The sequence below is a fragment of the Scomber scombrus genome, chromosome 1 (genome assembly GCF_963691925.1).
Source record: "Scomber scombrus chromosome 1, fScoSco1.1, whole genome shotgun sequence".
Classification (NCBI taxonomy): Eukaryota; Metazoa; Chordata; class Actinopteri; order Scombriformes; family Scombridae; genus Scomber; species Scomber scombrus.
In genome coordinates, this window is record NC_084970.1 from 1,617,569 (window position 1) to 1,642,500 (window position 24,932).

A 24,932-nucleotide genomic window follows, 5' to 3' on the forward strand; every position below is an offset into this window, starting at 1 on the left:
AGTGATGACACCCGTTTTTTGTAATGATTTGTATTTTATAGTACTGTGATATATGCGGACGTCCTGCTGGATTTAAACATGACTGCACCTTGTTGAAATGATTACTGGTTTACAAAAAGGTTTCAAATTGTATGATTTCTGTAGGTCGATATAGAAAGAATAAATGCATGTGTAGAAGTTTTATCTGTGCAGGAAATCACCTTTTACAGAGCCAGGCACCTCCCTGAATGCCTCATGAGATGACTTTTTTCAACAACAATGCAATCACTGTATTTTCCTTTGTATAATTAGTGTATAAACATACAATGCAATTAACTGTATGTGTGTATGTGTATGATAATTAAATTTACACTATGTTTATAAGACCAATAAACACTCCACTTTAAAAACAAAGCGTCCATGTTACAATTTTCTTATATAAATCTGGTAATAAATAAACTAACCGCACACAGGATTTAATTGCATGATTATTTACAACAAACACTCATTATATCCGCTTGTTCTCTTGTCGGAAGGAAACTTGAAAAGGTAATATTGTGTACAAGCTTCTTTTTGCACTCTTTTGTTTACTTGAAGTTGTTCAGTTATGCTGTCGTACATATGGCTGAAAATGATACACACATATATTTCGAGATATGAACCATTTGATATTTTTTCAAATAATAACCTAATTTTGACAAAGGGCCCCTCTCAACAGTGGATGCATATACTATTTTGAAATGGCTTTATTGTTTATTTAATTTTAATGTAATTTTTAATTATTTTTAACTTTTGGAAATACTGTTATGTCAATTTTGAATTTCTCCCTAGGGGCATCAATAAAGTAAACACTTTGGGGCCCCTAGTTTTTCGGACCCAGGGTTAGTTGCAGTGTGTGTGATTTGTATTGTAGTGCTCTGTATTTCACATAGTTTACAATGTAAAATCTTACAAGACTTTCCCCCCTCCAAACTAATTATATTCACATTTATCATAACAAAGGTAAGGTCAAATCAAATGTATTTAAGGAGAGACAAAAAAAAGGACAAAATCGGTCAAGAAACAAAGAATAAACACTAGCAAAAAAACCAAACAAACAAAAAATAAAACGATTTATCTAAAAAAAAAAAATACGGAAAAACCTTGTGCGCATGCGTCACAGTTATTGCAGTGCATTCTGGTTCTTGTATTCCGCTTGTGGTTCATTGTTTTCTTGTCTGCAGAGGAGCGCTACTCTGTCACTACTATGTCTTCAGCTGTGCAAACAGCAGAACATGGACATGGAGGTTTGTTGTTTAGCTTAAATGTTGCACACTGGCGCCAAATGAACGATGTGTTTACGTCACTGTGTTTATTTACACTAGCTGAGTGGAGCTTGCTAGCTAGCATGCTAACCCAATCGAGTCTTGTCGCTCCTTTATTGACACTGTTGCTATCACATGTTAGCATAGTATATATGAATAAAATCCTGTTTGTCTGTTCCAGGGAACCAGAGAATACCGTGTCCGCTGTACGGCTGTAAGCGGGTCTACTCTGACATGAGCTCTCTGGACACACACATCAAGGATCATGAGATGCCAGCTCAGTCTCTTCCTGGTCAGTCCTGCACACACTAACTTCATATACTGTATCTTCCTGCTTTTAATGTCATGTAACGCCGTGTTGTCAAGGTGACCAAAAGTTATGCTTACATAGTTGTCATTGCCTGTAAATGTTGTAATGCAGTTACAGTTCAACGGCTTCCAGTGAGTGTCCAAGGTAGAGGAGCAACCTTTGTTTAAAGTCAGTGTATGTACCTGTAGTTCATTTCCCAGCTGAGAGAAGGAGCAGGTAGTAAAGTGACTCTATGCAAGTGATGGTGAGTTCTGGCTCTTTTTAGAGAGCCAGATCATTAAGAAAGATACTAAAGGGCCACTGAGAAGGATAACTATAACTATGACGACAACGATGTGAGCGTCCACACTGAGATCGATAACATCCTGTAAACAGCGGTATCCAGGATAATATCCTGTTAATAGTTACAGTGTTTCCCACCTGATAGAATGAAGCACTTTAATTTCAGCAGTAGATCATCCTGAGAGCAGCTCAGATTATCAGCACTCTTCCTTTATATTCTTCAGACAGCAGCAAGTATTCTTATTATTACCCAGCTGGTCCTGACAGCTCTGCTCAGCCTCACTCTGAGTCTGAAGCCTCTCTTGTCCTCCTGTATGTTGTAAGTTTGTATTATTCAAGTCTGTCTTAATACAACATGCACATGCTATACATACATTGAAGAGTTCATAGCTAATATTCAGTATGAGTATTATAAGACTCACTGGCAAAAGATAAAGTTCAAGTGAAAAACGGTGTCTGTTATGTTTGGTGAAGGTTGATGTGCATGTTATGTTTGGTGTTTTCTGTCCTCTCCTCAGGGAAAGTCTTGCTGTGCTCCACTGTGGGCTGCAGCGGCTCCTTCCCCAACATGCAGAAACTGATGGAACATATGAGACATCATCACAAACCCAACATATTCTTCCTGTGAGTTCTTCTCCTAGCTGAGCTGCTCTGTGTGTTTCTTCATGTGTTGTGTGTGATGTAACGCTGCTCCTCTTGTCTGCAGGTGTGAGAGCTGTCGCACAAAGCTGCGCTCCTACCGCGGCCTCCTCACTCACCTTCACACCTGCTCCAAGGTGACGCGGGGCAAAGCCAAGTCCGAGGCGACAAATTCTCAATCTGCCAACGTGAACCCCATGGCCTCCACGGACCTGAACCCTGCACAGCTGGATGCAGTGTCTGCACAGCACCAGCAGCCCCCTCAGATCCCACAAACAGATGGTTCCTTCCCTGCTGCTTTTCCTCAGCCAGACTCTGCTGCCCCCCCTTCCCTGTTCAACCCAGATGCCACCTCTCCACAACTCACAGAGGCAGCTCCTCCACAGCCTCAGCTTGATAGATCAACAGCAGCTCATGGCCCCCCTGTTACCCATGCTCAGCACCATCCTGGACCACAAACCAGGACTCCTGAGTCCCTCCATCCTGCTCTAGCTCCAGCATCGGCCCCTCAATCTCCGCCGGGGTCTGCAGCTACGTGGAAGAAGAATCAAGGTGAAGGTCTTCTTGTGTACACTTCACAAAGCAACTGTAGTTTGTACTTTGGGTATAAACTGCAGTAATTTACAAGTTTCAAATTCCACATACTAGTACAAATACATAAGGATCATCCGGACATCATGGATTTCTGTGCCAAATGTTCCGGAAATCCATCTCATAGTTATTCTGATACATCTGGCTTATTTCTTATTTCTTTAACACTAATGCAGATAGTTGAACAAAAATAAAACTTGAGTCACTTTGAACTGCTGTGTTTCTGGGGTAAAACTACAACACAAAGTCTACATGAATGTCATTTGTACAACTATATATTCCTTTTGTGTGATATAAGAAATAGTGTCTTCTGTTTTTTTGGTTAATTCATCCGTTTATTTCACACATCAGGAATGGCCTGCAACAGACGTATCCTCTGGGAGCACACGAAAGGCCGCTACACGTGTGTGCAGTGTGGCCACACAGCAACCAACCGCAAGGACATGACTCAACATATCAGCACCCAACACAGCAGTAACAAACCTGCAGAGGACACCAGGAGTCCTGTTACTAACACATGATGTGGAGCTGCAGTCATTTGATAAACACTGACACCTTTATTCAGAGCCAGCAGCAATGGGTCATAATCTTTTCATCCATTTCCATAAAGCACGTATCAAATATGGTTTAGCATGCTGGCTCACTGACTGCCTCCACAGTCCTCCTTTTATCACCTTCAAGGCAGTCTGAGTACTGCCACTATTCATGTCATTCATTTAAGCTTGATCTTATAAGTTTAGTGCTAGAACTCAATTAAATCTGTGAAAATGATTAATGTTGCACGCTGAAATTCTCTTGCTGATGCAGTCACTGGTGTAAAGGAGAATGTTTTTGCCTGCAATGTTTGATCAAATTTAAAGGATCATCTCAGGATAACTGTTACAGCTTAACATATTCAGATATTGGCCTGAAAATCTTATGATGTAACTGCTTCAAAATAAATAAACTACTGTAAGTTTGTGTTCAGGTTGAAAACAGTCACTGCTTTGGTTCCCATTGGTTCTGGAGACAGGATTCAAGAGTGAAGAGTTCCAAGTCTCTTGTATTTAATTGTATGTTGTCAATGATTATATGTCAATTATATAAGACTGGCATTATTTCATGTGTTTCTTACTAGCAACAAAGACCAAAATCAACAATACGTTAGTCTATGACCTTTATGTGACACTCAGCCAACTGGTTGCTACTGAAGAAAAAACTACATATCTTTGGGAAAAAGAAAAAAAAAATCACATTTATATTTATATATTTTTAATGGCTTTAATTTCCTGAAACAGCTGCTCATTGTAGTTTATGTCACAATAAATTCAAACGACAGGAATGTGCATCTGTTGGGGACTATTTTCAGCAGAGGAATAATCCACATTTATTAGTATTCCTGGCAGGACTGCGTGTGTGGGGTTTAATAGTATGGGCACGTAACACCTCTAATTCTAAACAAACACTTTCTTTTTTTTTTTTTTACAAGGAAGACACGGTCAAAAAAGCAAGTTTTTATTCGAGTCAATCAGAATGAGTTGATACAAGCGCTTTGACTAATCAGAGTGCCAGAGAGAGTGTGGTCAGCTCAGGCTACTCCGCATGCCTCTGTACACTCATACATGCTCCTACACAACCCTCCCACCCCCACACACACTCTTTTTTCCCTCCTTTTCGTTAGCGTTACGCGCCCACCGAGCAGTGAGCATTACAATAATTAAACACACCAAGACAAAAACCACATGACGAGAGGTCCCATTAACGTGAATTATTAGACGTTACCACATGCAGACAGAAGTGCTGTTTTTAAAAACAAACAAATCCCATCACATGGATGAAGGGAAGTCCTTGTCAATTGATAATCTATAGAAAAAGAAAAAAAAATACATGGGGGAGGAGGGTGGGGGGGGAACATACACATCACTCTGTCCTTACATAACAGACTGGTTTGACAGCATGATCCGTTCTTCAGTAGTTAAAAAAAAAAAAACACTCCATTTTATTTGTAAATTTCTGTTAATAATCTGCTTGAAATTAACTGGAAACTAAAGTTTTTTTAAATTTACATGGTGACAGGTTAAGAAAAAAAACCTTATATAGTAAACAAGTGCATACAAAAAAAAAAGATTTCAAGTGCAGACTGTCCAACCCCCAGATCAGGCAATGTTGATTCTGTTTTCCTTTTTTTTTTATTATCACAACTATGATCTGCTCAGTTCTCTTGAGGCTTTAAAAAAATCTTTTCTGGTCGATGGCGTACGTCTTTCCTGCTGGAAGCTTACGGAAAAATAAACTGTTGCCTCTGCTCATGTTGCCCTGAGATGGAGAGGAGACAGTCGGTCAGAAGTTACATAGAACTATTACTACAAGTCAGCACACACACATCTTTAAAAGACACACAGACAGAAATGACTGCTTAAATGACAAAAGGGTGATTCATCACTATGTTCCCTATTACAATGAAGTGTCATGTTGCAGTAATATATATACATACATATTTTTAATTATTTTCCTGTATATGGGTCAATGAGGTTTTTTGTGTCCATGTGGTTTAGTCAAATTTAAAAAAATGTGGACCCAGCATAAGATATCTGCTTTTAATCCATTTTGAGAGAATATATTAGAGGATTATGGCAAAAATGTGTAAGTGGTGTAACCATAAAAACTTTGTACCAAATCATTCAACTTGCTTAGAAACACTAAATTGTCAATAAAACACCATATCAACTAGTTTGGCATGATCTTACATTATAACTTTTTATATTAAATAAAGGTAATGGAATACAATTGTTCTAAATATTACATTTAATCTGGTAACCATGGAGATCAGGAACCATTTACATTTATTTTATGAAGTAATTATTAGTATAAGTCCACTTAAATATACTGTAGGTGATACAATATTTAGATAATATGTATCATTCTTTTGTGGTTACACCATTTGACATTTTCAGGAGCATTCAGTCTTACTTTTGGTCAAAATGGTGAAAATGTCATTTGAAATGACATAAAACCAACAAAAATACTAAATGTACATTTTAACAAACCTGATTTTAAAACTAGTTTTTAAGATATTTTTGACTTGCTCATCTTGCCAACCCTTATTTGTCACTGACCTACATATATAACTTTTCCCCCAACACTACTCCTCTGCACTGCAGTCGTGTTGTACTCTGTGCAATGACACTATAGTTGAATCTAATCTATAATCTAAACAGATGTGCACACGAGCTCGTGATGGTTACTGATGAAAATCTACAGCAAAAATCTGTCAGATATGAATCAGGAACTTAGGAATAGGTTTGTTGCCTCATAGGTGATTGAAAGAAGTCAGGTTACATGTGTGATGGATTTACCTCTCTGCTTAGATGCCTCCAGCAGTCCACCCAGGTGGGATATACTGATGCATAGGGGGGCAGGCCTCCAGCGAGCCTGAGAGCATGACATAAACATGAGTGCTGCTTGATGAGACACAAGATTTTACAACAGCTCAGCTAATAACCCGTCAACTCACCCGCAGTTATTGACAGCCATGAGGTTTGACACCAAGACAAAAGGGTATGTGAGCATACTGGCGAAGAACTGGAGGAGAGCAGAAGAAGAACATGATGAGTGAGCAGAAAGCTCCAGACACACTGTGTGCTGTGATGATGCGGACTGTCACACTCACCCCTGTCACAGCCTGAGAGCAGTTCTTGATTTCTCCTGTGTGACTCATCTGTGCACAAGAACATATGACTGGATTAATGCGTTAATGAGTTCACACAGCAACATATCTGAGTCTCCACAAAGATGTTTTTATTAGCTGAATGTATGAAATCCCTCTCCAAGCATAATGATCTAACTATGGTACATGGTATGTGTGTGTGTGTGTGTGTGTGTGTGTGTGTGTGTGTGCGTGTGTGTGTGTGTGTCTTTCTAAGCAACATGTATTGGTTGTAAATCCAAATTAATTGTTGGAAGTGAAATGTGGAAGGCTGCCCTGTGCCGATACTGTTGCCATGACGCTATTTTGCATCCCCACTAGATACAGTGAACAAACAGACCTTGTAGCAGCATGATATCTTCATATTATCTTCAATGAAGCTAATAAGACTGAAGTCTGTTGTCTGGAGATCAGTGTGACCCAATTTGTGTTGACTTGGTAACCGTTATTTGCTGTGGAAGACTACAGAGCTATTTTGGATACAAAAAATGAATTTAAAACTGAGCTGATTGCAGCACTATTCACTATATTTAAAATGTCTCACCATTTGTTTAACAGTAACAAAAGGCAGTGGGAGTAGGTCTGTCATATTTACTTTTATTATATATTCACAATAAATTATATTATTGTCATTTGATATAATAATATAATAGCATAATAATGCAAGGGGGGGGGGGGGGCGATAAGTCCATATATAGACATGATGTTGATAGTTACGTTATTGTACGATAAATCGATGATGTAATTATTGTGACAGGCCTAAGTGCTCTGACTTAGCACAGCATCCATTGTTCTTTATTGCAGCAATTATGGGACACAACAGTCATTTCAACATGCTGTTAAATTGTACATTTCCAATGTTCCAACGTGTTAAACATCCAATAATCAGTTAAAGGAACTCCTTGAAATGTGCACTCTCATTGAGCCGAGTCAGCGTTTATGCTTCCAAAATGTTCCAGCAGAGAAATAAACATGAGATCTTAGAATCTGCAGAGGAAACTGTGAATGGAAGTCCACTTTTAGAGCACTAACATGTGTAAAGGATGTGTGTATGTTTGTGGGATGGTGCTTAAACACTACTTCAGAATGTGAAGTGTGTGTGTTTACCCTCCTCTACAGCCCTGCACACACAACCTGTGATGGCTGCCTGACACAAGGATTTCAGAAAATAAAAGAAAGCGGCGTACCGAGTCATCAATAGCGTATGTATTGATGACGTGAGCCAGCAGGTTACAAATCCACAGAGACAGGACGTCACCGAGCAGGCGGGGGATCAAACCACTGGAGAAAAAAATAGTCATTTCTCATTAGAACATCTGGAATATGAGGAAAACAAATAAGCACAGAATCATACAAAAAAACAACAAGGTATCAATTAGCTCTAAACCACCTCATCATTAGCTTATCACAGTTCTCTCTATCCTGGGCTTCTTAGAGCTTTCCCTCTTCTAAATTATTACAAGCCAACTTTATTTATACAGCAGCTTTCACACAGGTTCATGTAGTTCAAAGTGCTTGACCAGTTGACTGACAAGCTGATATAATAATAAAGATTTCTGATTTATAATAAAAATGTTTATTAAAAGACAAAGTTTATTAAAAAATAAAATTAAAGCTAGATTAAAACAAATTAAAGAGACAAAGAAACTGAAATAATAGATCAGATCAAAAAAATATAGAATGATAGTAATAATAAAATGAAACTAAAAAAAACTTTTAAAACAATTAAAAGAAAAGTAGACCATTCTTAATCAAAAGCCAGGCTGAACAGGTAAGTTTTGAGTTTACTTTGAAAAATGTCAACACTCCCTGCTGTTCTCAAATCCTCACACTGTGTCAGCAGCTTGTAGCATTGTGTTATTAGTGTGATGCTATTCAATATTACACATCAAAACTACTTTTTGGCCCTTTTGTAACTTGAGAGTGAGAGTGAGAGTGAGAAAGAGTGAGAGAGAGAGAGAGAGAGAGAGAGAGAGAGAGAGAGAGAGAGAGAGAGAGAGAGAGAGAGAGAGAGAGAGAGAGAGAGAGAGAGACAGAGACAGAGAGAGAGAGAGAGAGAGAGAGAGAGTTAACTTACGCAAAGAATCCCAGTATGCCTTCTTCTCTGTAGACAGTGATGATGGAGTCAAAGACTCCGCTGTGAACACACACACAAGAATATTATTTTTTACCTTTACAATTTTCATGTTTTTTTGGTCATTGGAGGAGATATGACTTAAGATTAAAACTTTACCTGTACTTTGCTTCTCTCCCGATAAACTGGACCATACACCGCAAAGTAATCACTGAAAAAAACAAAAAAACATACATGGAGGAGTGACATCACACAGATCACAACTGAAAGCTGTTTGAAATCTTTGGTCTGAAGCTATGAAAGCTGATGACATACCGTGAAAGGGATGTGTGACGATGGTGGCACAGGAACGAGCAATCATCTCTTTGGTTGTCTGTGGAGATAGAAAGCATGAAACATCATAAGAGGTGCACAGGTGATTCAAATCATTCTTATCATTTTTCCCCCCCTACAGGCGCAAACAATCAAAAAGGAAAAAAACTCATCAAGAGGAAACCAAAATGTATGATAGGTAAGCCAACATTTTGACCTCACAGTGGAGGAAGAGGAAAAAAATGACACCTGTGCACTTTTTTAAAAGGTGATCAATCCAATATTTTAGATATTAGTCATCTGTAGAGCTACACTGCTATCATGGCAAAAAGCTTTTATTCTTTTTTTTTTTCTTTAAATGGTAAAAGCTTTACACAGCTGGATTTAATCACACACACACACACACTTTTAGCTTTGAGATGCAAGACTGCAAACATTCACTCCACTACTGACTCCTTAGCTACGTTTGCAGGTAGGTGGAGTAGACAACGATTCTGTGCACATTTCTCACTTGCGCTTTATTCAAAAACTAAGAAAGTGAGACCTTTGACCTGCTGTGCAGTAAATGAAACAACGCTGCCAGACCAGTGTGACAGTTGTGAGCTGATGTTGTCTGGCTGTGTTCTGATAAGCTGATCAAGCATTCATAATCTAATATACTTAAACATTAAAAATAAGATCTGCCAGTCTCTCTAGAACAGATACTGTATGCACAATATAATATTATGATTGTATTTCATTCTGACACAACTAAATGCATGTTACTGTCTAGTTCAGTGTATCCAGCCCACTACACACATCTGGACTCTGGCTGGATACCAAATTCACTTTCAAGCTCCATGTGGAAAACTATGAAGCCCCTAACTAAAAGATACATTAGGATTCCTGTAAACAATAATCTTGCCTTTGCTTGATTATAGTAATGTTGTATATATGCCTTTCCCTCCATTCTAAAGCCTCTTGACTCTGTGTATGACAGTGCACTTTGCTTTATAACCGGTGATACTTACACAACGGTGCCTACTTTATGAAAAGGTGTGTTGGTCTGCCTGAACATAAAACAGGGAGCGGCATTACAAAGCCTTTACTTATCTTTGCTCGTTAATTACGTTCAAATACGACACGTAGAATGTCAGCTCTCAGCATACTTTAACATCTGAAACTCTTGCAAACGCAGAACTTAGTAAACGTGGTTCCAAATATTTCGCTGAACACAAATGAATAAAACTGGATTCTCTTATTTCATTAGAACTTTTTGGTGCAACCTGTTTAGATAAAAACAATATGCTACAAGTATCTTTTTTTTTAAAGTTGGCAAACATCTGTCTGCTGTGACTGTGCTCTTATGTGATGTGCTGCTTTCTGGTGTCTCACCTCGTTAACAACGTGCTGTAGGGAGCCCTCCACAGCCTTCTGCTGACCGCCCAGTACCTGGAAAAACACCACACAGACCTCACCATGGGGAAGCTTTTTTGGGGCCCGTTTTTGACCGAATCATTGCATTCCTGTTTGTTTTCTCAACACACGTGAAGAGCGGCAAGCGTCAGGCGTGCAGCTCTCTGAGTGAAACACTCGGATAATAATGGATTATGTTATGTATAAGAACCTTGGTATTTTTGGGGATATATAACCATGCACATGTAAATAAAGGAAATATGTGTCAATTTTCACGGTCTTGTTGTATATGGACAATATGCATACATTTTAAATGTGTGTGTAATGTAATAAGGGTAGATGTTATTCAGTCTACACCTTTTCAGTCAGAAACTGCTTTATTTTCCTCTTTTGGTTTGTCACTGTTTCTAAGGGAGATAAAGAAAACAAAAACATATGATTATTTACTTTATTAATACATGTGTATTTATAAACTAAACTAAAAGGTGTGAGTGTTGTGAGATATGAAAAGAACAGTGTGGAAGTAAAATGCAGCTTGGTGGAGAAGAAGAAAACCAGTCAGACTCTCCTGAGTGATTTCTGCTTATTTTTCTGTTTTACTACATATTGGAAATATTAACATACAGTACTAAGTTCTGCTTTTTTCCCCACTTTTATCCACACTACTTATACAGCAGACTGCATTGTTTAAACTGGAGCTGCAACCATTAATCAGTTAGCTGCAAACTATTAAATTAATCACAACTATTGTTATAAAAAAAAAAGTCCAAATTCTCTTTCTTTAGTCTTCTATGACAGTAAACGGATTAAACGATAATGGAAATAATTGTTACTTGCGGTTCTAGTTTAAACATCTATACTGCTAGAGTGAAAGTTCACCTCAAATTATTAATAAAGATGTGTGTTAGCTATTTAAATGAATACAGAAAGCATTCATTGGGGGAGCAGGAACAAAGAGGCACAGCCCAGGAGTGAAACAAGGTTCCTGCAGTTTAACGCAGGGAATTAAACTATTTGAACATTCCTACACATTTTACCATCTTAAAAGCAGGCAAACACACTGAATGACAGCGGTTAGTGCCTGCATCACGCCTCAACTCATATACATGTAAATGATACATCACAGCCGACAAAATATCCTCTATGACACTCACACCTGATGTATTTATTTATTAGCTCCATCTACTGTGTATTATTTGTAATGTAAAATATATATAATTTTCATTTTCTATAGTATATTACATTAATGTTTCTTTTTGGTTCTTTTTTAAACATTGTTTAAACGGCTACTTTAATGTGAAGCACTTGATGTATGTCATTTATTTTGTAGTAAAGCACTTTGAGCTGCATTTCTTATATGAAAGCTGCATATAAATAAAGTTATTATTATTATTATTAATATCATCATAATTATTACTGTGTGTTGCACTAGGAGGCCTTCACACAACCTCTACACAGATACTGACTTGATGCTCCAGGGTTTGTCTGTTTGTCCTGGTTCAGTGTTGTGAGGCTGATTTTTAACAGATGTCACTTTTAACATCAAATAAGCTTACAGCGCTTAAAAAATATATACTTTTAGCAGTGTGTTACTTCTTTTCTCCATGTGAGCACACAATGCTAGATGATAAGTACAGTATATTTTCTGTGTTTTGGAAGAGCATTACTAGATCTGTCATGATAAATACTTTTATTGAACGATATATTGTCTCAGAAATAATCGCGATAAACGATATTATTGTCATTAGAAGATCATTTTATACCACTGATATAATGATAATATAATAGTATAATAATGTAAGGGGAGTCTCCACTCAGGACGTACACAGTGAGGAATGGAGGACACTACTTGTTTAGTCAATGTGACATGAATAGTCTCTTAGCTGCTAATGTGAAGTGTGGTGATACTGAGGTCAAAAAAATGATGGTCATGATCATGTATCATATGATAAGTCCATATATAGACATGATGATGTTGATAATTATGTTATTGTATGATCAGGGCTTGGCGATACTACGATAGCGATATATATCGTGATAGACACGTGATCAATATCAATAAAAAATATGTTCGGTAGAAAGTTTCGATTCATTCACTGAACTTCAGTGGAAGAAACCACCGAAGAGAAAAAAAGGCGAAGCAAGGTTGGTTGCATGAACAAACTCACTCGCTCCCTGGTAACCTAGCAACGTATGGAGTGACACGCTAACAGAGAGGTGTGTCTTATACACGGAGTGTCACCAGTAAAATACAGAGAGAGGTTGGATCTGGATATGATCATAGGTATGTAAAGGGCTGTCCACACTAAGAATAATAACTATAACCATAAATATAACGATGTGAGTGTCCACATTTATGAACTATAACGTCCTTTAAACAGCTGTGTCAATCACGTGCTGCGCACTCCAGCTGAACAGGCAGCTAAAGAAAATAAACCCGTTAATGCTCAATGTTGTACGGAACAATGATTGTGTGTTGATCAGAAGTATTTCAGACACTAGTAGCTGTGATATTTCAGTATTTACATATCTAACTGATGACTCCGGTGCTGTAGTCTATTTACACACAGTGACAGCTCTGATGAAGAGTTTTTTGGGACTCGGTGAGCACACAGCTACACACTGTATTAAATATGTAAAGGGATTGTTCTTTTAAAAGGTTTAATTGAAACTCAGCCTAACCTGAACACAGTCTGAGTTAATATAGCAGTCCAGTTCAGTTAAATCATTACCAGACTATTAACCATTAACCCCACACACTGTTTCAGGTGTAATATGTGTGTTTTATTGTGTTTCTAATAAAAAATAAATTGAGAAAGTTTTGGAGTATAAACATATGTGTTTATGTGAAGTTTACTATTTTAATGCATTGATGTCATTTTATACAATAAAGTGAATTGTTAAACTGTAAAATATCATGACCTCCATTATATATCTTCGTCACAGGTGTTGCAAAAAATGTGTGTTCTATGTATGTATTCTGTATTGGCCGATATATATATATATATATATATATATATATATATATATATATATATATATATATATATATATATATATATATATATATATATATATATATATATATATATATATATATATATATATATATATATATATATAGATATTGGTCCGTAATATCAGTATCAGCCCCAAAACTCTTACCTGAAGCGTCCCTTGCTCCTGACATCTCTGTAAAGAAAGTAAAAGGAATTATTACCAAAGTGCAAATGTTAGGTTGAGCAACATGAAGTAGTCACAACTAGTTTGGAAACAGCCTCTGGTCAAACATTCAACTTCAAATGGGTGTGATGAGGAAACTTCAGTTTACACACACTGATAATAAGAATAACAGTGAAGTAGGAGATATCTTGTGTCCAGCAGTTAAACTTCTAAAATGTAACATAAGTACATATTCAGAGGAGGAGATGTCATTTTAATGGTTTGAACGGGATAGTAGCCATATGAGACGCAAATATTCCAAGCAGAATATTTTTTTTACATCTCATGTGTTATGACTTTATGTAACACGTCTGTAATCCAGGTGTAAAGGCGTCCAAGTCAAATGTATCCAGCAGTAAACTCACAGCAACATCTGACAATAAAGCGCAGTTATGACAAAGAGGTCAGAAATTGGTTCTAATTACGTATTTTGCCTTTTTTTTTTTTTTATTGTTGTGGAGAAACAAATTGTTGCTGCTGCGAGATGCAATCTGAGTACAGTTCTTTTGGCCTGTACACAACAGCTGATAGTGAAATAACATGTATACATGAAGAAGTTCAGCTTCTGAAAGCCCAAATCTGTGTTTGTGAGTTGGTTTTTTTGTTGCCATATCAAGATTGTATCCAGACTGTTTTAGAAAGTCTGAACAACAACAACAACAACAACAACATCATAAAAAACCACATGACATCAAGTGCTTTGAAATGTGATTCCAATCAGATACGTCTCAGTCACTAAATCTATCCAGACTTACCTGCACAACTTTGCTGTGCACAATAGTCCCGATGGTTCCGGCACACAGCCTTGGACCAAGCCCGTTGAAGAGCCCTGCTTTCCCATCAATCTTGATGATGTGTTTTGCTGAGACATTCAAATAAACACACAATAAATCATATAGTACATAAAAAAAAAATAAAAAAAAACACACATTTTGTATGAGGTTCTAGATTTGGAAAAAAAATTGCAAAATTCCTAGACAACAGTGATACTCAGGGTATTATAAACTTATATGGTATTAATAAGAAATGTTCTTCTAAAACAATCTATTCATTTTGATGTGTTCTGTGTTTATTTGTAATTTAAGGTATCTACAGCTACTAGCTACCCCACATACCATTTTGGTCCTATGAAAGTCAACGAAACATGCTACCACTCCTTGTTTATTCATATTATCTTCATGTCCACTGGTGTTAGAGACCTCAAATGTTGGCACAAAAATTAATAAGATTGTATTTGCAGAAAAAAAAACCAAAAACCCAGGTGATACCATATTGGTGCAACATGTGGGTTTGTAGTACCCTTAATATCACAGTTTTTAAGAGTTTTGCACTTTTTTCTACAAATGTATGGTCTAATAAAAATAAAATGGCATGCCATACAGGCTTTTTATATGTTTTGGCCTACAGAAGACATGCTTATCTTCCATCCTACACCTTTTAGTGAGGCTAGGAACAATACTTGTCACAATATTAATGGCCTCAGAGTTTATTCGATCTTTAGTGTAATTATAGCTCAAGAGACCTACCTGGACTTTTGTTACTACTATGTTTTCTTCTTCTTTCAGTTGGATGTTTGAGCTTCACTGTGCAGAGTTTGACACTAGAGGGCTGCTCGTTTAAAATCTGATTTTAAGGGGCGGCATCTCAACTAGTCTAGAGCCAATCATAGTCCAGTATTCAACCTATTAATGTGTGATGTGGAAACTTGAAGCCTCCTGTGCACATATATTGAGAATGGACTTTACAGCAGTGTTTTTTTCAGTCCTGAGGCCTGTACTACGAAGCTGGATTAACATACCCTGGATATCTCTCCGTTACCTGGGTTGATTTACCCAGACATTCACAATCCTGATAAACGGTACTACGAAGCTGGTTATCAACTCTGTAATTCAACCCAGGGTTTTCCTTTTGATCAGTGCGCTCACATAAAAGGGTTAAAGGTGTTTGCAGCGTCTGACCAATCACAAACATGGAGAAACCCTGCAGAGCAGCGTACTTCACGATGGAGGAGCAGACAATTATTCTTCATAAATATGAACAATTCAACACGTCATCAGGCCACAAGCAACACTGTTGCTGCAGCAAAAACCAGGAAGGAATGCTGGCAGAACATTGTCGACTCTGTTAATGCGTACATTCGTGAGATTATACAATATTAATTCATCGGACAATATAAACGGAGTCCGGACAGCACTCTGATCATTCAATTTCACTTTATTACGGCACAGACGTTCGGGGCAGAGTGCTTCCTCAGTGTCCTTCCTTTCATAGAGACATTAACTTAATTTAATATTCAACATTCAAAATACAAACCTATTATGCGCTTCAACCATTTGAGTGAATGATATCAAACCAACTGTATTACAGAATAATATCACTCATGTGCCTCAAGGATTATTTTTTAGATATGTATTTAAGTTCTGAAACTGGAGTGGTGGTAAGATTATTTATTTATTTTAATTGTAAAACAATTGACAAAAATATATATTTGTAAAATAATCCTTGAGGCACATGGGTGATATTTGTCTGTATGTTATACAGTTGGTTTGACATCATTCACTCAAATGGTTGAAGCACATAATAGGTTTGTATTTAATGTCAAATGAATGTTGAATATTAAACTAACTTAATGTCTCTTGACAATCTGTACCTTTCAGATAGTTTTAACCTCTCATGATCCGTGCACTAATGTCGACAGGATCTTCTATGAATGGGCCATTTTCCAAGAGGACTGATTGGTCAGGAGGCGGTGCTTTTATACTCGTTGATCTCTTATCCAGAACATAACCTGCTCCGGAGCAGGTTAGCCCTTCAGTATAAGTTACCATGGTGATTTACCCCGGTAAGAAGTGAACCAGCGTTGTAGGACGGAAAACCCAGAGTTAACCCTGAAGTTACCTCCATAAGAGATAATCCAGCTTCGTAGTACAGGCCTCAGGTCCTAGGCTAACCCTGCCCTGCATGTTTTAGATGTTTCCTTGCTCCGACACACCTGCTTCAAATGAATAAATCGTTATGAAGCGTGACCGGCTGATCATTTGAGTCAGGTGCGTTGTAAGAGGGGAACATCTGAAACATGCACGGACACTGCTTTATACTGAAGTAGGAGGCATCATAAATAGAAGCCATTTTAAATGATTTTAAACTTATAATTATGCTTTATTTTTAAGAAAAAACCTTGAGAGACAAATGATATATGTCTGGAGGTGATCTTGAAATACAAATATTTACCACACACTCCTGCTGACAAACACTAAGAGACACATTTTTACAAACATCACTAATTTGAGTTTGCCTGAGGGGGGGGGACAAAAAAAAGAGGGATCCAGTCATCTGACAGACCTCAGTTGTACACAAGGCAACTAAAGCCTTGTTTTGTAAATGTGCCACCTCACATTTAAAACAGCCGCTTTTTTTTGTAAAAGTCAGAATAGAAGCCAAACACTGAAATAATGTCCGTAACACTTCCACAGCTCAAGTATAAAGTCAATGCTGTCATATTGACTTCAGACTTTTAGACATCTTTTTCTGTCCTTTTACGAGTGCTGTAAACAATGTTGAAGGTTTCATTTGTGGACAAAAAGGCTCAACCTGGAGACACAGACTGACTCACCATAAGCAAACAATCCTGGCAGCTGGTACACTTGTCTTCCAAACAGGTTCCTGCCCAGTGTTGGAGGCAGAGGCTCATGTCCTACCTGTCAACACACAACCAGCATAATAACACAGTGATAAGCATTGTTGCTGTTATTGCTTTCATTATGTCACAGCAGCTCACACACACACACACACACACACACACACACACTTCCTTTTTTTTCTTTTTAGATACATTCTGCCAACTTGTTGCCATTTTGGCTTCATTGTAACTTCATGTGCCAGTTGTTCTCATTTTATCGTCTTCAAACGTCGCAAATATAATCTGTGCTCAACTTCAAATGCGTCTGTAGAACGACGTAAAGTGGACGGTTTAAATAATGAACATTGACATCAGCTAGTTAGCAAACCGGGCAGTGTCAGCTCCAAGCTGTTTACAGGGCCAAAGGGCGCCGGTGTTGTGTCGATATGTGTTAACCTGTACCCAACCTTCCCCCTGACCCCAACCAGTGGTCCTCTGAGGGCTTTAACATGACCCCAAGTTTACCTTAATCCAAACCAGTTATCTCTGCTACGCCTAACCGCATCAATAACCCGACAGTCCTAACCCCAACTAACCGCTTGTTTTGGCAGCAGAAGGTCACAGGGACAACACACGGACACACATCATGTATTTGACACTGTTATCTTAACAACTGCTGTTATATTCATTAGATGCATGCCGTATTAAAGAGTCCGTGCTAATGCTTCATAAAAGCCCTGGAGTCATTCTCTGCGCTTCACGTTTATTTACTGACAAGCGAAGCAACATTAAACTGCAGGATTTTTTAACGGAGTCTGGCAGCTCGCAGCTCATTGTGCAGCTAGCTGACAGTCATAGCATCAGTTCTTGGTTCGTAACCCTCCCAGTGTCTCAACCAGAGCGTCCCCTCTTACCTGAACCAGGACTTTAATGTACATCAGAGGGTGGGAGAGGACGGTGAGCCCTGATCCCAATAACACTTGGCCACACGTGTCCGCCATTTTTGGAGAGACAGGACCGACAGGAAGTTCTTCGCTTTCTTCTTTCGTCACAGGGATCGATATGCGCTCATGTTTGATCTCGTTACAACGGTGGCGCCTTCTAGTGGTGTATGTATAATTTCAAGTTAGTTAAAAAGTTAAAAATTTGTCTTAATATTTAGGCTATAAGGCTATAACTGTGGGAAATTATAATGTTGTCATTATTATTATTATTATTATATATGATATTTTAATTAGAAAAATTTGAAAAAAATACAAAAAGAATGCAATTGAGCAATGTAGTGAATTTAAATGTATAGTATGATCATTGAGTAACTAAACTAGTTAGATGTAACGGCGTTGCTTAATTTAATTACAAAATAAAGGTAAGTGTGTAGTGTAATCTGTTACAGTTACTGAGAAAATGTGTCATTAAATTACGGATACTGATGAAAATGTTGATGATTCCAAAGGGGGTTACATCTGAAGTCACAACTTAAATTTTGATCAGGGTCCCCCCCATTTTTAATATTTAATATGTTACTGAATACATATTGCTGTTTTTAATTATTTGAAATCAATGTTTTTTAATGTGTAAATAAATCATGACGTGGATTTATTTGGAGCACACCATGACTTAAATGGTGTCACAGTACCAATTAAGCTCATGCCAGACTTTTGAATTTTTTCATCAAATCTCTTTATTTTATATTCCAAGATATACATGAACTAATGGATACATTTTTAAATGAGAGATAAATCTTGCTTCATAAAAAATGATCTCCCTTATAAATGTCAGTATCCATGAAAAACAACTGAAGTTAGAATTTGGTGCTTTATTGGGTACACTTACCCTAACAGCTGTAAACATTTGTTAAAAAAAATTTGAAAAGTAATCAAATGTAAAAAGTTACATTATTTGGATTAAGTAATTGAAATAGTTACATTACTTATTACATTTTAAATAGGGTAACTAGTAATCTATAACCTATTACATTTCCCAAATAACATTCCCAACCCTGATGATCACTGAGTGTTGTGCTGCTGAGTTCAGCTTCTGTTGTGCAGTGAGGACGAGATGATCTCCTCATCACATCTGAACAGGCGTCCTCTGTAATGGTGAACAGCACAGAGTAGGATCAGGTTAAAACTGAGCATAATGACAAAGAGTGAAACAATCAGTGTGTGTTATGCCTGTGTGTTATATTCTTAATGTGCTCAGGAGGACACTCACAGCACTTGTAGAGTGTGTTGAGCCTGGCAATGTCATTTCTGCTCATCTCCTCAGCGTTACCAAAGCTAACGTTGGAGTTAGGGATGGGAACCATGGTGGGCTGGTTGTTCTTGGAGAAGGCGTACCTACAGCAGAACACACAGCAGTTAGACTGAACCGCAGCACATCCTGCTCACACAACACACACATGTATGATAACACAGTGAAGGGCTGAAGTGGACATTTGTGTGTGTGCTGGATATTCATGGTGAAGCCAGTCTTCTCACCTGTGGTACTGCATGACAGAGTTGTAATCGTAGGGAGTGCCCTGGTTGAGAGTGGCAATCTTCCTGAAGTTGTGCTCCATTCCTAAAAGAAACACAAAGGAAGGAAAGTTCATCTGTGTTTCTTTGGAATTAAAAAGGATCCCACTTAGCTGCAGAGCTAAAACGTTCAGGATTTATAGTTTTATATTCAGAAAGCCACTGTCAAACAATGATTGTCTTTTTCATGTAAGTGTTGTTCCAACATTTGTGTAGCTTTACATGTATGTCCCATGGAGGCACCAAGAAGTCACCATACTTTTGAGTGGAGTGTACTTTCTATGAAGTTTCTGAGTTCAATGAGAGCATGATGAGAGGAAGTACTTGGGAAACATGGTCTTGTCAAATGATTTTAAAAACAGGTTTGAGACATTTCATTTCATCACATGTTTCTGCATGTTTTGTTCTCAAAAACAGACATGTTTCAGTCAGGGATGTATCACACCGCAAACCACAGTGTAAAAAACTCTGTGAAGTAAAACTTCTGCATTCAAAGTTTGCTTGAGTAAATCAACAGATGTGTTGGCAAAAAATAGTTTATCATGTTCACCATGTTTAGCATGTTGGCATATTAACATTTGCTATTTAGAAAGAGTTGTCACTAAATGTAACTTGTTTTTTTTGCAAGATTGTCAGATATCGACGTTCTTTGTATGACTAAAGGGCTCAGTGTAATTGTTCCCAAACTTTAGTTCTTTGTCTGAATCTATTTGAATGTACTGTCAGCAGGGTCTAAGATGGGTCTAAGATGACATCCTCCATTACCAGACTGGACGTTTTGCAGCAGGACTCTGATGTGGTTGTCCCTGTCAGAGCGGGTCTGTTCATGGTTGAATCCCAGAGCGTGGAGCAGCTCATGCTGGACGGTGCCATGGTAAAGACTGAGCTGCAACAATCCTGTCCCTCCCTGCCTGCCTGAAGTTATGGAGTCCCTGGTCTTTGAGTTCCTGCTGAGCTGTTAGTATTTAAGTTTTGGTTTTCTGTTCAGTCTTTGTTGGGTGCTTTGTCTCGTGCTTGTCAGTTGTCTAGTTTTCATTTATTCTCATCAGTTCAGCAGTAAAACTTTTTCTGCAGTCCTGCCTTCAGTCTCTGTGTTAGGGTCCACCTGCTCCACTTTTTGTGACACAGAAACAGTATTTAAACCAAAAAGCTGACAAAATAAATCTTCATAGAGACATTTCTGTTACATTCTGCTGGAGACATTTGCAGCTGAACACACTAATCTAATAATCAGGGTGAGGATAAAGTTCAACCACATAGGTGAGTGTAGGTGGTAAAAACAGGTAGAAATTGGTTTTATATTGATGATATGATCCTCATTAATCATACTCCTAACCTATTAGTTTTTTCTTAATGTATTGAATGTCACTATATAAGTTTCAGGATTCTCCTCAAATCATGGAGTCAGAAAGATAAAGAATCTATGCATTTATATACTGTCACAAGCTCAAGGATGCCAGGCGTGCAACAGTTATGATGCAATGTTACGAAAAAATATAATATAATACTGATACGCTAAACAGATTGCATTTAATGGCAAACATACTTCAAGAAAAAGCTATTTGCTGGCTCTGATGTCTGTTTTTAGACACTAACTGGATTTTGTGATGTGAATTTAATACATGAAAACAGGCCTAAATAACAGCACTATTTCCAAAGCACTAGTAATGATAAACTGGAGGATAGACAAACATTGAACTACAATGTCCTAGTGCAGTTGATGTTAGTGGCATTCAGTATGTGACAGGCAGATCATATGAAATATAAGGTTGCGTAGAAGTTTTACACATCTGATTAGAATCGGCTTGATTTCTCTGATACACAATAAAAACTTTTGTGCAGATTCCTACTTTTTGATATGTTTTCATGTTCTCATAAAGTGACACAAAGAAATTATAATATTTGACCTCATTGGCCTGTCCATCCTGGCCATTATCCTGACCTGTATATAAATCAAGTTATTGCACAACCTCCACTCACATCAACCAATAAAAGATATCCTGGTAAGACATTTAGTTCTAGAGACTTTCCCTCGAGCTACAAATCACTGTGTGGGTGACAGAAAACAACAATGCAACACTGAGAGATTTCTAACTTCTCAAATCAGTGGATATGTCACAACACCAAGCCACACTACCCCTGTTTTGAAATTCCTCTGCAACGTCCGTGCAATGTTAGGAGAAGTTGTGGCAGCTGTCTGCAACACTGAAGAAGTGATGCACTGCCTGCAGCACTTTGCCTTGTAATGTGCATTAATGATATAAAACCCAGTGGACCTTTGAAACCTGAACTGAGGTTGTGTTTTTGGTAGTAGTAATTGAAAATGTAATTTACTGTATTCTACTTTGTATAGGGATTTGCATAGCGAGGGACCTGTGATAAAATAAAAAATTAAGAGGACAGAAGCTTTCTAACTGACATAAACAGTAACCTCCGCCCCAGTATCAACGCTATAAAGACGGAGCACCTTAAGGAAGCGCTACTAACTTGGGACTACTTTAACTGGACCTTTGTCAAAACTGCAACAAGTTCTGATAAAAAATATTACGTCTGAAAGTGAAGAAGAAAAGAAGAGAAAACGCAACAACATTCTCATTACAATCAGTTTCTTTAAGGCAGTCTATTAACAGATACAAAAGCAAAAGCTCAGGTGATTCACTGGGAAACCATATGTTCAATCTGTGCTCATAAGATTTACCTTAATCATCGTTCCTGTTTTTGCAAGATTTTACAAGACTGTGAAAACTAAGCACACAGTGCAACCGTGGCCACAATTAGAGAAATTGTATAACCACATCAATGTCATGCAACTCTGACGAGTTGTGTAATTGTGAAGACAATGCAATAACATAAACATGTATTTCACACTGATATGTGTGCTGCTGTTGTTCACTTTGGTAATGTATTGCATGTTTTTACAGGCCACTCATACTCCATTCATTGATAGATTCATAGTGACTAAAAGTATTACAGAAATAAGCTCCTAATTAATATTTTTACATTTGACATTTGCAACACCATATTAATCACTGAGTGATGCCACAGTTAGCTTATCATAACTTATTCTTTATATGGATTGTTAGACTACTGATCAAATATATGAATGAAATATAACTGAAGACTTTATAATAATTTTCTCACCTTCACTATTCACAGACAACTGCTGTTTGATTGTGCAGACTAGAACTGATTCTCAACATTATGAATAATCTAATCTGAAATGATCATAAATGAATAAGTTTAAAATGAATGAATTAAATTATGAATAACTATGCATCCAAACAAGTGTTTCTGTTATCTAACATCCTGTTCATTTGGAAGGCATTGTGAGCCGTTAAGGCAGTTTTTATGCATATTCTGAAGTTCAGTAATGATTTTCCAAACTGTGAGATATGTCCTGTCAGATCTTCCACTGGTTCATTGCATTTGAAAACATATGATTTAGTGGAGATAAAGTGATATTAACAGGGTTACCACTGACAGGGGCTCTTTAACCTAATGAGTGCATATGCTTTAAATACTTTAAAGTACATTTTGCTCCTAATACTTGCACACTTTCAACTTTTTCAGTGCATGTCTTTTTCTTGTGATGGAGTATTTTCACAGTACTTTTATATATTTTTTAAAATAGAAAAAGAAAATAAAGCACATAAATACCTCTTTTTCCACGATAGATCATTTAGCTGTACACTTTGTCTTCCTATAAACAAAACAGCAGGAAACAAAACCAGCCCACATCTTGCACAAATCAGTCTGATTCAAGTGATAATGGTCACTTCCACCTGAGCTGAATTTGTCAATAAGTGTCTGTTGAGCAGTGGTGGAATGTAACTAAGTACATTTACTCAAGTACTGTACAATTCTGAGGCACTTATACTTTACTCAAGTATAAACCATTGAAAATATTGTACGTTTTACTCTACTACATTTATTTGACAGCGTTAGTCACTTTGTTCATGTTTATTGTACATTGAAAAAACATATAAAACATATATAATATATAACATTTATGAAATAAAATAAAATGCATTGGTCGAGATAAAACCAGTTTCCCAACCAAACAAGATCACAAAGATTCGAGAAAAGTTAAAACATGAATTCAAATTGTGGACTTATCTTTGTTCTGACCTTAAATTTTCTGCAAAAAAAACAACAACATACAAACAAAAAAACAACAACAAAGAAAACTTGCTGATATTATCTACTTTTACTTAAGTAGGATTATAAAAGCAGGACTTTTACTTGTAATGGCATACTTCTACATTGTTGTGTTGGACCGGAATACTTCTTTCATTACTGTTGTTGAGCAACATGCCATATTTGGATGAGAGGTAGTTGCTCTCCCACCAATATAAGCTTGAGATCTTCTGTCTCTCTGGATGTCTTCTTTGTCTGCTGTTGCTGTCCTGTGACCAGCCATGATCTTCCAGACTGCTGTGCTCAGCATCCTCCTCTGCTCTGTCCAGAGCTTCACTCTGCAGGTAAGCATCAACAGACACCTTTAGATTCATATGGTCTAAAAGATCATTGGTCTTTCATTTTATACTAGTAGTTTTTAGACTGTATTGCATTGTGGTCATACACAGTATTGCAAATGTTTCATTGAATTCAGATAAGACCACAATGGCACAATATCAATTTAACAGCATTTGACCAACCTCTGCATGCTATTACAGGCTTCATTTGAAAAGAGTGATGAATCCTCTGGTAAGACATACTTACATTTCATGAAGTAAAATGAATTTAATTGATGTAAATATTTAGTTTTCATGCAAATAGCATGGTTACATTAAAGTGAACAAACAATTTCTATTCCACAGGCAACACCATTGAGGATGATGATTTCAGTGTCTCCACACTGATAGAGAAAGCCAATGCCAATCTGGGTATGTTCATCTCCACTGCAGCTGCTTTGTGTTATTCAGCACAGATCTCATAATATGTAATTGCATTTCATCTTTGGTGAAATGATCATTCCAGCAGTAAATGCATAGAACAAGACAA

General features: G+C 37.4%; 4 protein-coding genes across 4 annotated transcripts in view; 2 read left to right on the forward strand and 2 right to left on the reverse strand.

The window, feature by feature from the left end:
- The first annotated feature begins 1,189 nt into the window (after nt 1-1,189).
- Nucleotides 1,190-4,131, forward strand: znf414 (zinc finger protein 414). The gene is made up of 5 exons (XM_062419343.1): nt 1,190-1,265; nt 1,465-1,575; nt 2,394-2,499; nt 2,582-3,066; nt 3,457-4,131. The coding sequence occupies exons 1-5, from the start codon at nt 1,226-1,228 to the stop codon at nt 3,624-3,626; spliced, it is 912 nt and encodes a 303-aa protein (XP_062275327.1). The 5' UTR covers nt 1,190-1,225; the 3' UTR covers nt 3,627-4,131.
- A 455-nt stretch (nt 4,132-4,586) lies between these two features.
- On the reverse strand, nt 4,587-18,448 carry mtch2 (mitochondrial carrier homolog 2). Its single transcript, XM_062418822.1, has 13 exons — nt 18,327-18,448; nt 17,407-17,491; nt 14,549-14,655; nt 13,737-13,763; nt 10,551-10,607; nt 9,180-9,237; nt 9,024-9,075; nt 8,868-8,927; nt 7,978-8,071; nt 6,755-6,802; nt 6,599-6,666; nt 6,441-6,516; nt 4,587-5,400 (listed from the first exon to the last, which is right to left on the reverse strand). The coding sequence occupies exons 1-13, from the start codon at nt 18,411-18,413 to the stop codon at nt 5,314-5,316; spliced, it is 906 nt and encodes a 301-aa protein (XP_062274806.1). The 5' UTR covers nt 18,414-18,448; the 3' UTR covers nt 4,587-5,313.
- Nucleotides 18,449-19,442: 994 nt separating this feature from the next.
- Nucleotides 19,443-22,635, reverse strand: LOC133979137 (low choriolytic enzyme-like). Its single transcript, XM_062417596.1, has 5 exons — nt 22,627-22,635; nt 20,694-20,883; nt 19,893-19,974; nt 19,587-19,751; nt 19,443-19,503 (listed from the first exon to the last, which is right to left on the reverse strand). Exons 1-5 carry the CDS (start codon nt 22,633-22,635, stop codon nt 19,443-19,445), a joined length of 507 nt encoding a protein of 168 aa, XP_062273580.1.
- Nucleotides 22,636-24,312: 1,677 nt separating this feature from the next.
- Nucleotides 24,313-24,932, forward strand: part of LOC134000388 (low choriolytic enzyme-like) — a 4,433-nt gene continuing 3,813 nt past the window's right edge. Inside the window, exons 1-3 of the mRNA XM_062439752.1 lie at nt 24,313-24,409; nt 24,605-24,635; nt 24,749-24,814. Of these exons, the coding sequence (XP_062295736.1) occupies nt 24,347-24,409; nt 24,605-24,635; nt 24,749-24,814 (160 nt within the window). The 5' untranslated portion in view covers nt 24,313-24,346. The remainder of the gene's footprint in view (nt 24,410-24,604; nt 24,636-24,748; nt 24,815-24,932) is intronic.

Excerpts from the sequence above, each read along its gene's own strand:
- znf414 (XM_062419343.1), top strand. The coding sequence starts at position 1,226 with ATGTCTTCAGCTGTGCAAACAGCAGAACATGGACATGGAG. Across the intron at positions 1,266-1,464 it reads AGCAGAACATGGACATGGAG|GGAACCAGAGAATACCGTGT; the intron begins GTTTGTTGTTTA and ends TGTCTGTTCCAG. Across the intron at positions 3,067-3,456 it reads TACGTGGAAGAAGAATCAAG|GAATGGCCTGCAACAGACGT; the intron begins GTGAAGGTCTTC and ends TTCACACATCAG.
- LOC133979137 (XM_062417596.1), bottom strand. Across the intron at positions 19,975-20,693 it reads GCTGCAAAACGTCCAGTCTG|GAATGGAGCACAACTTCAGG; the intron begins GTAATGGAGGAT and ends TGTTTCTTTTAG. Across the intron at positions 19,504-19,586 it reads ATTAAGAATATAACACACAG|AGGACGCCTGTTCAGATGTG; the intron begins GCATAACACACA and ends TCACCATTACAG.
- mtch2 (XM_062418822.1), bottom strand. The coding sequence starts at position 18,413 with ATGGCGGACACGTGTGGCCAAGTGTTATTGGGATCAGGGCTCACCGTC. Across the intron at positions 9,076-9,179 it reads CGTCACACATCCCTTTCACG|TGATTACTTTGCGGTGTATG; the intron begins GTATGTCATCAG and ends TGTTTTTTTCAG. Across the intron at positions 6,803-7,977 it reads CATACGCTATTGATGACTCG|ATGAGTCACACAGGAGAAAT; the intron begins GTACGCCGCTTT and ends TCTTGTGCACAG.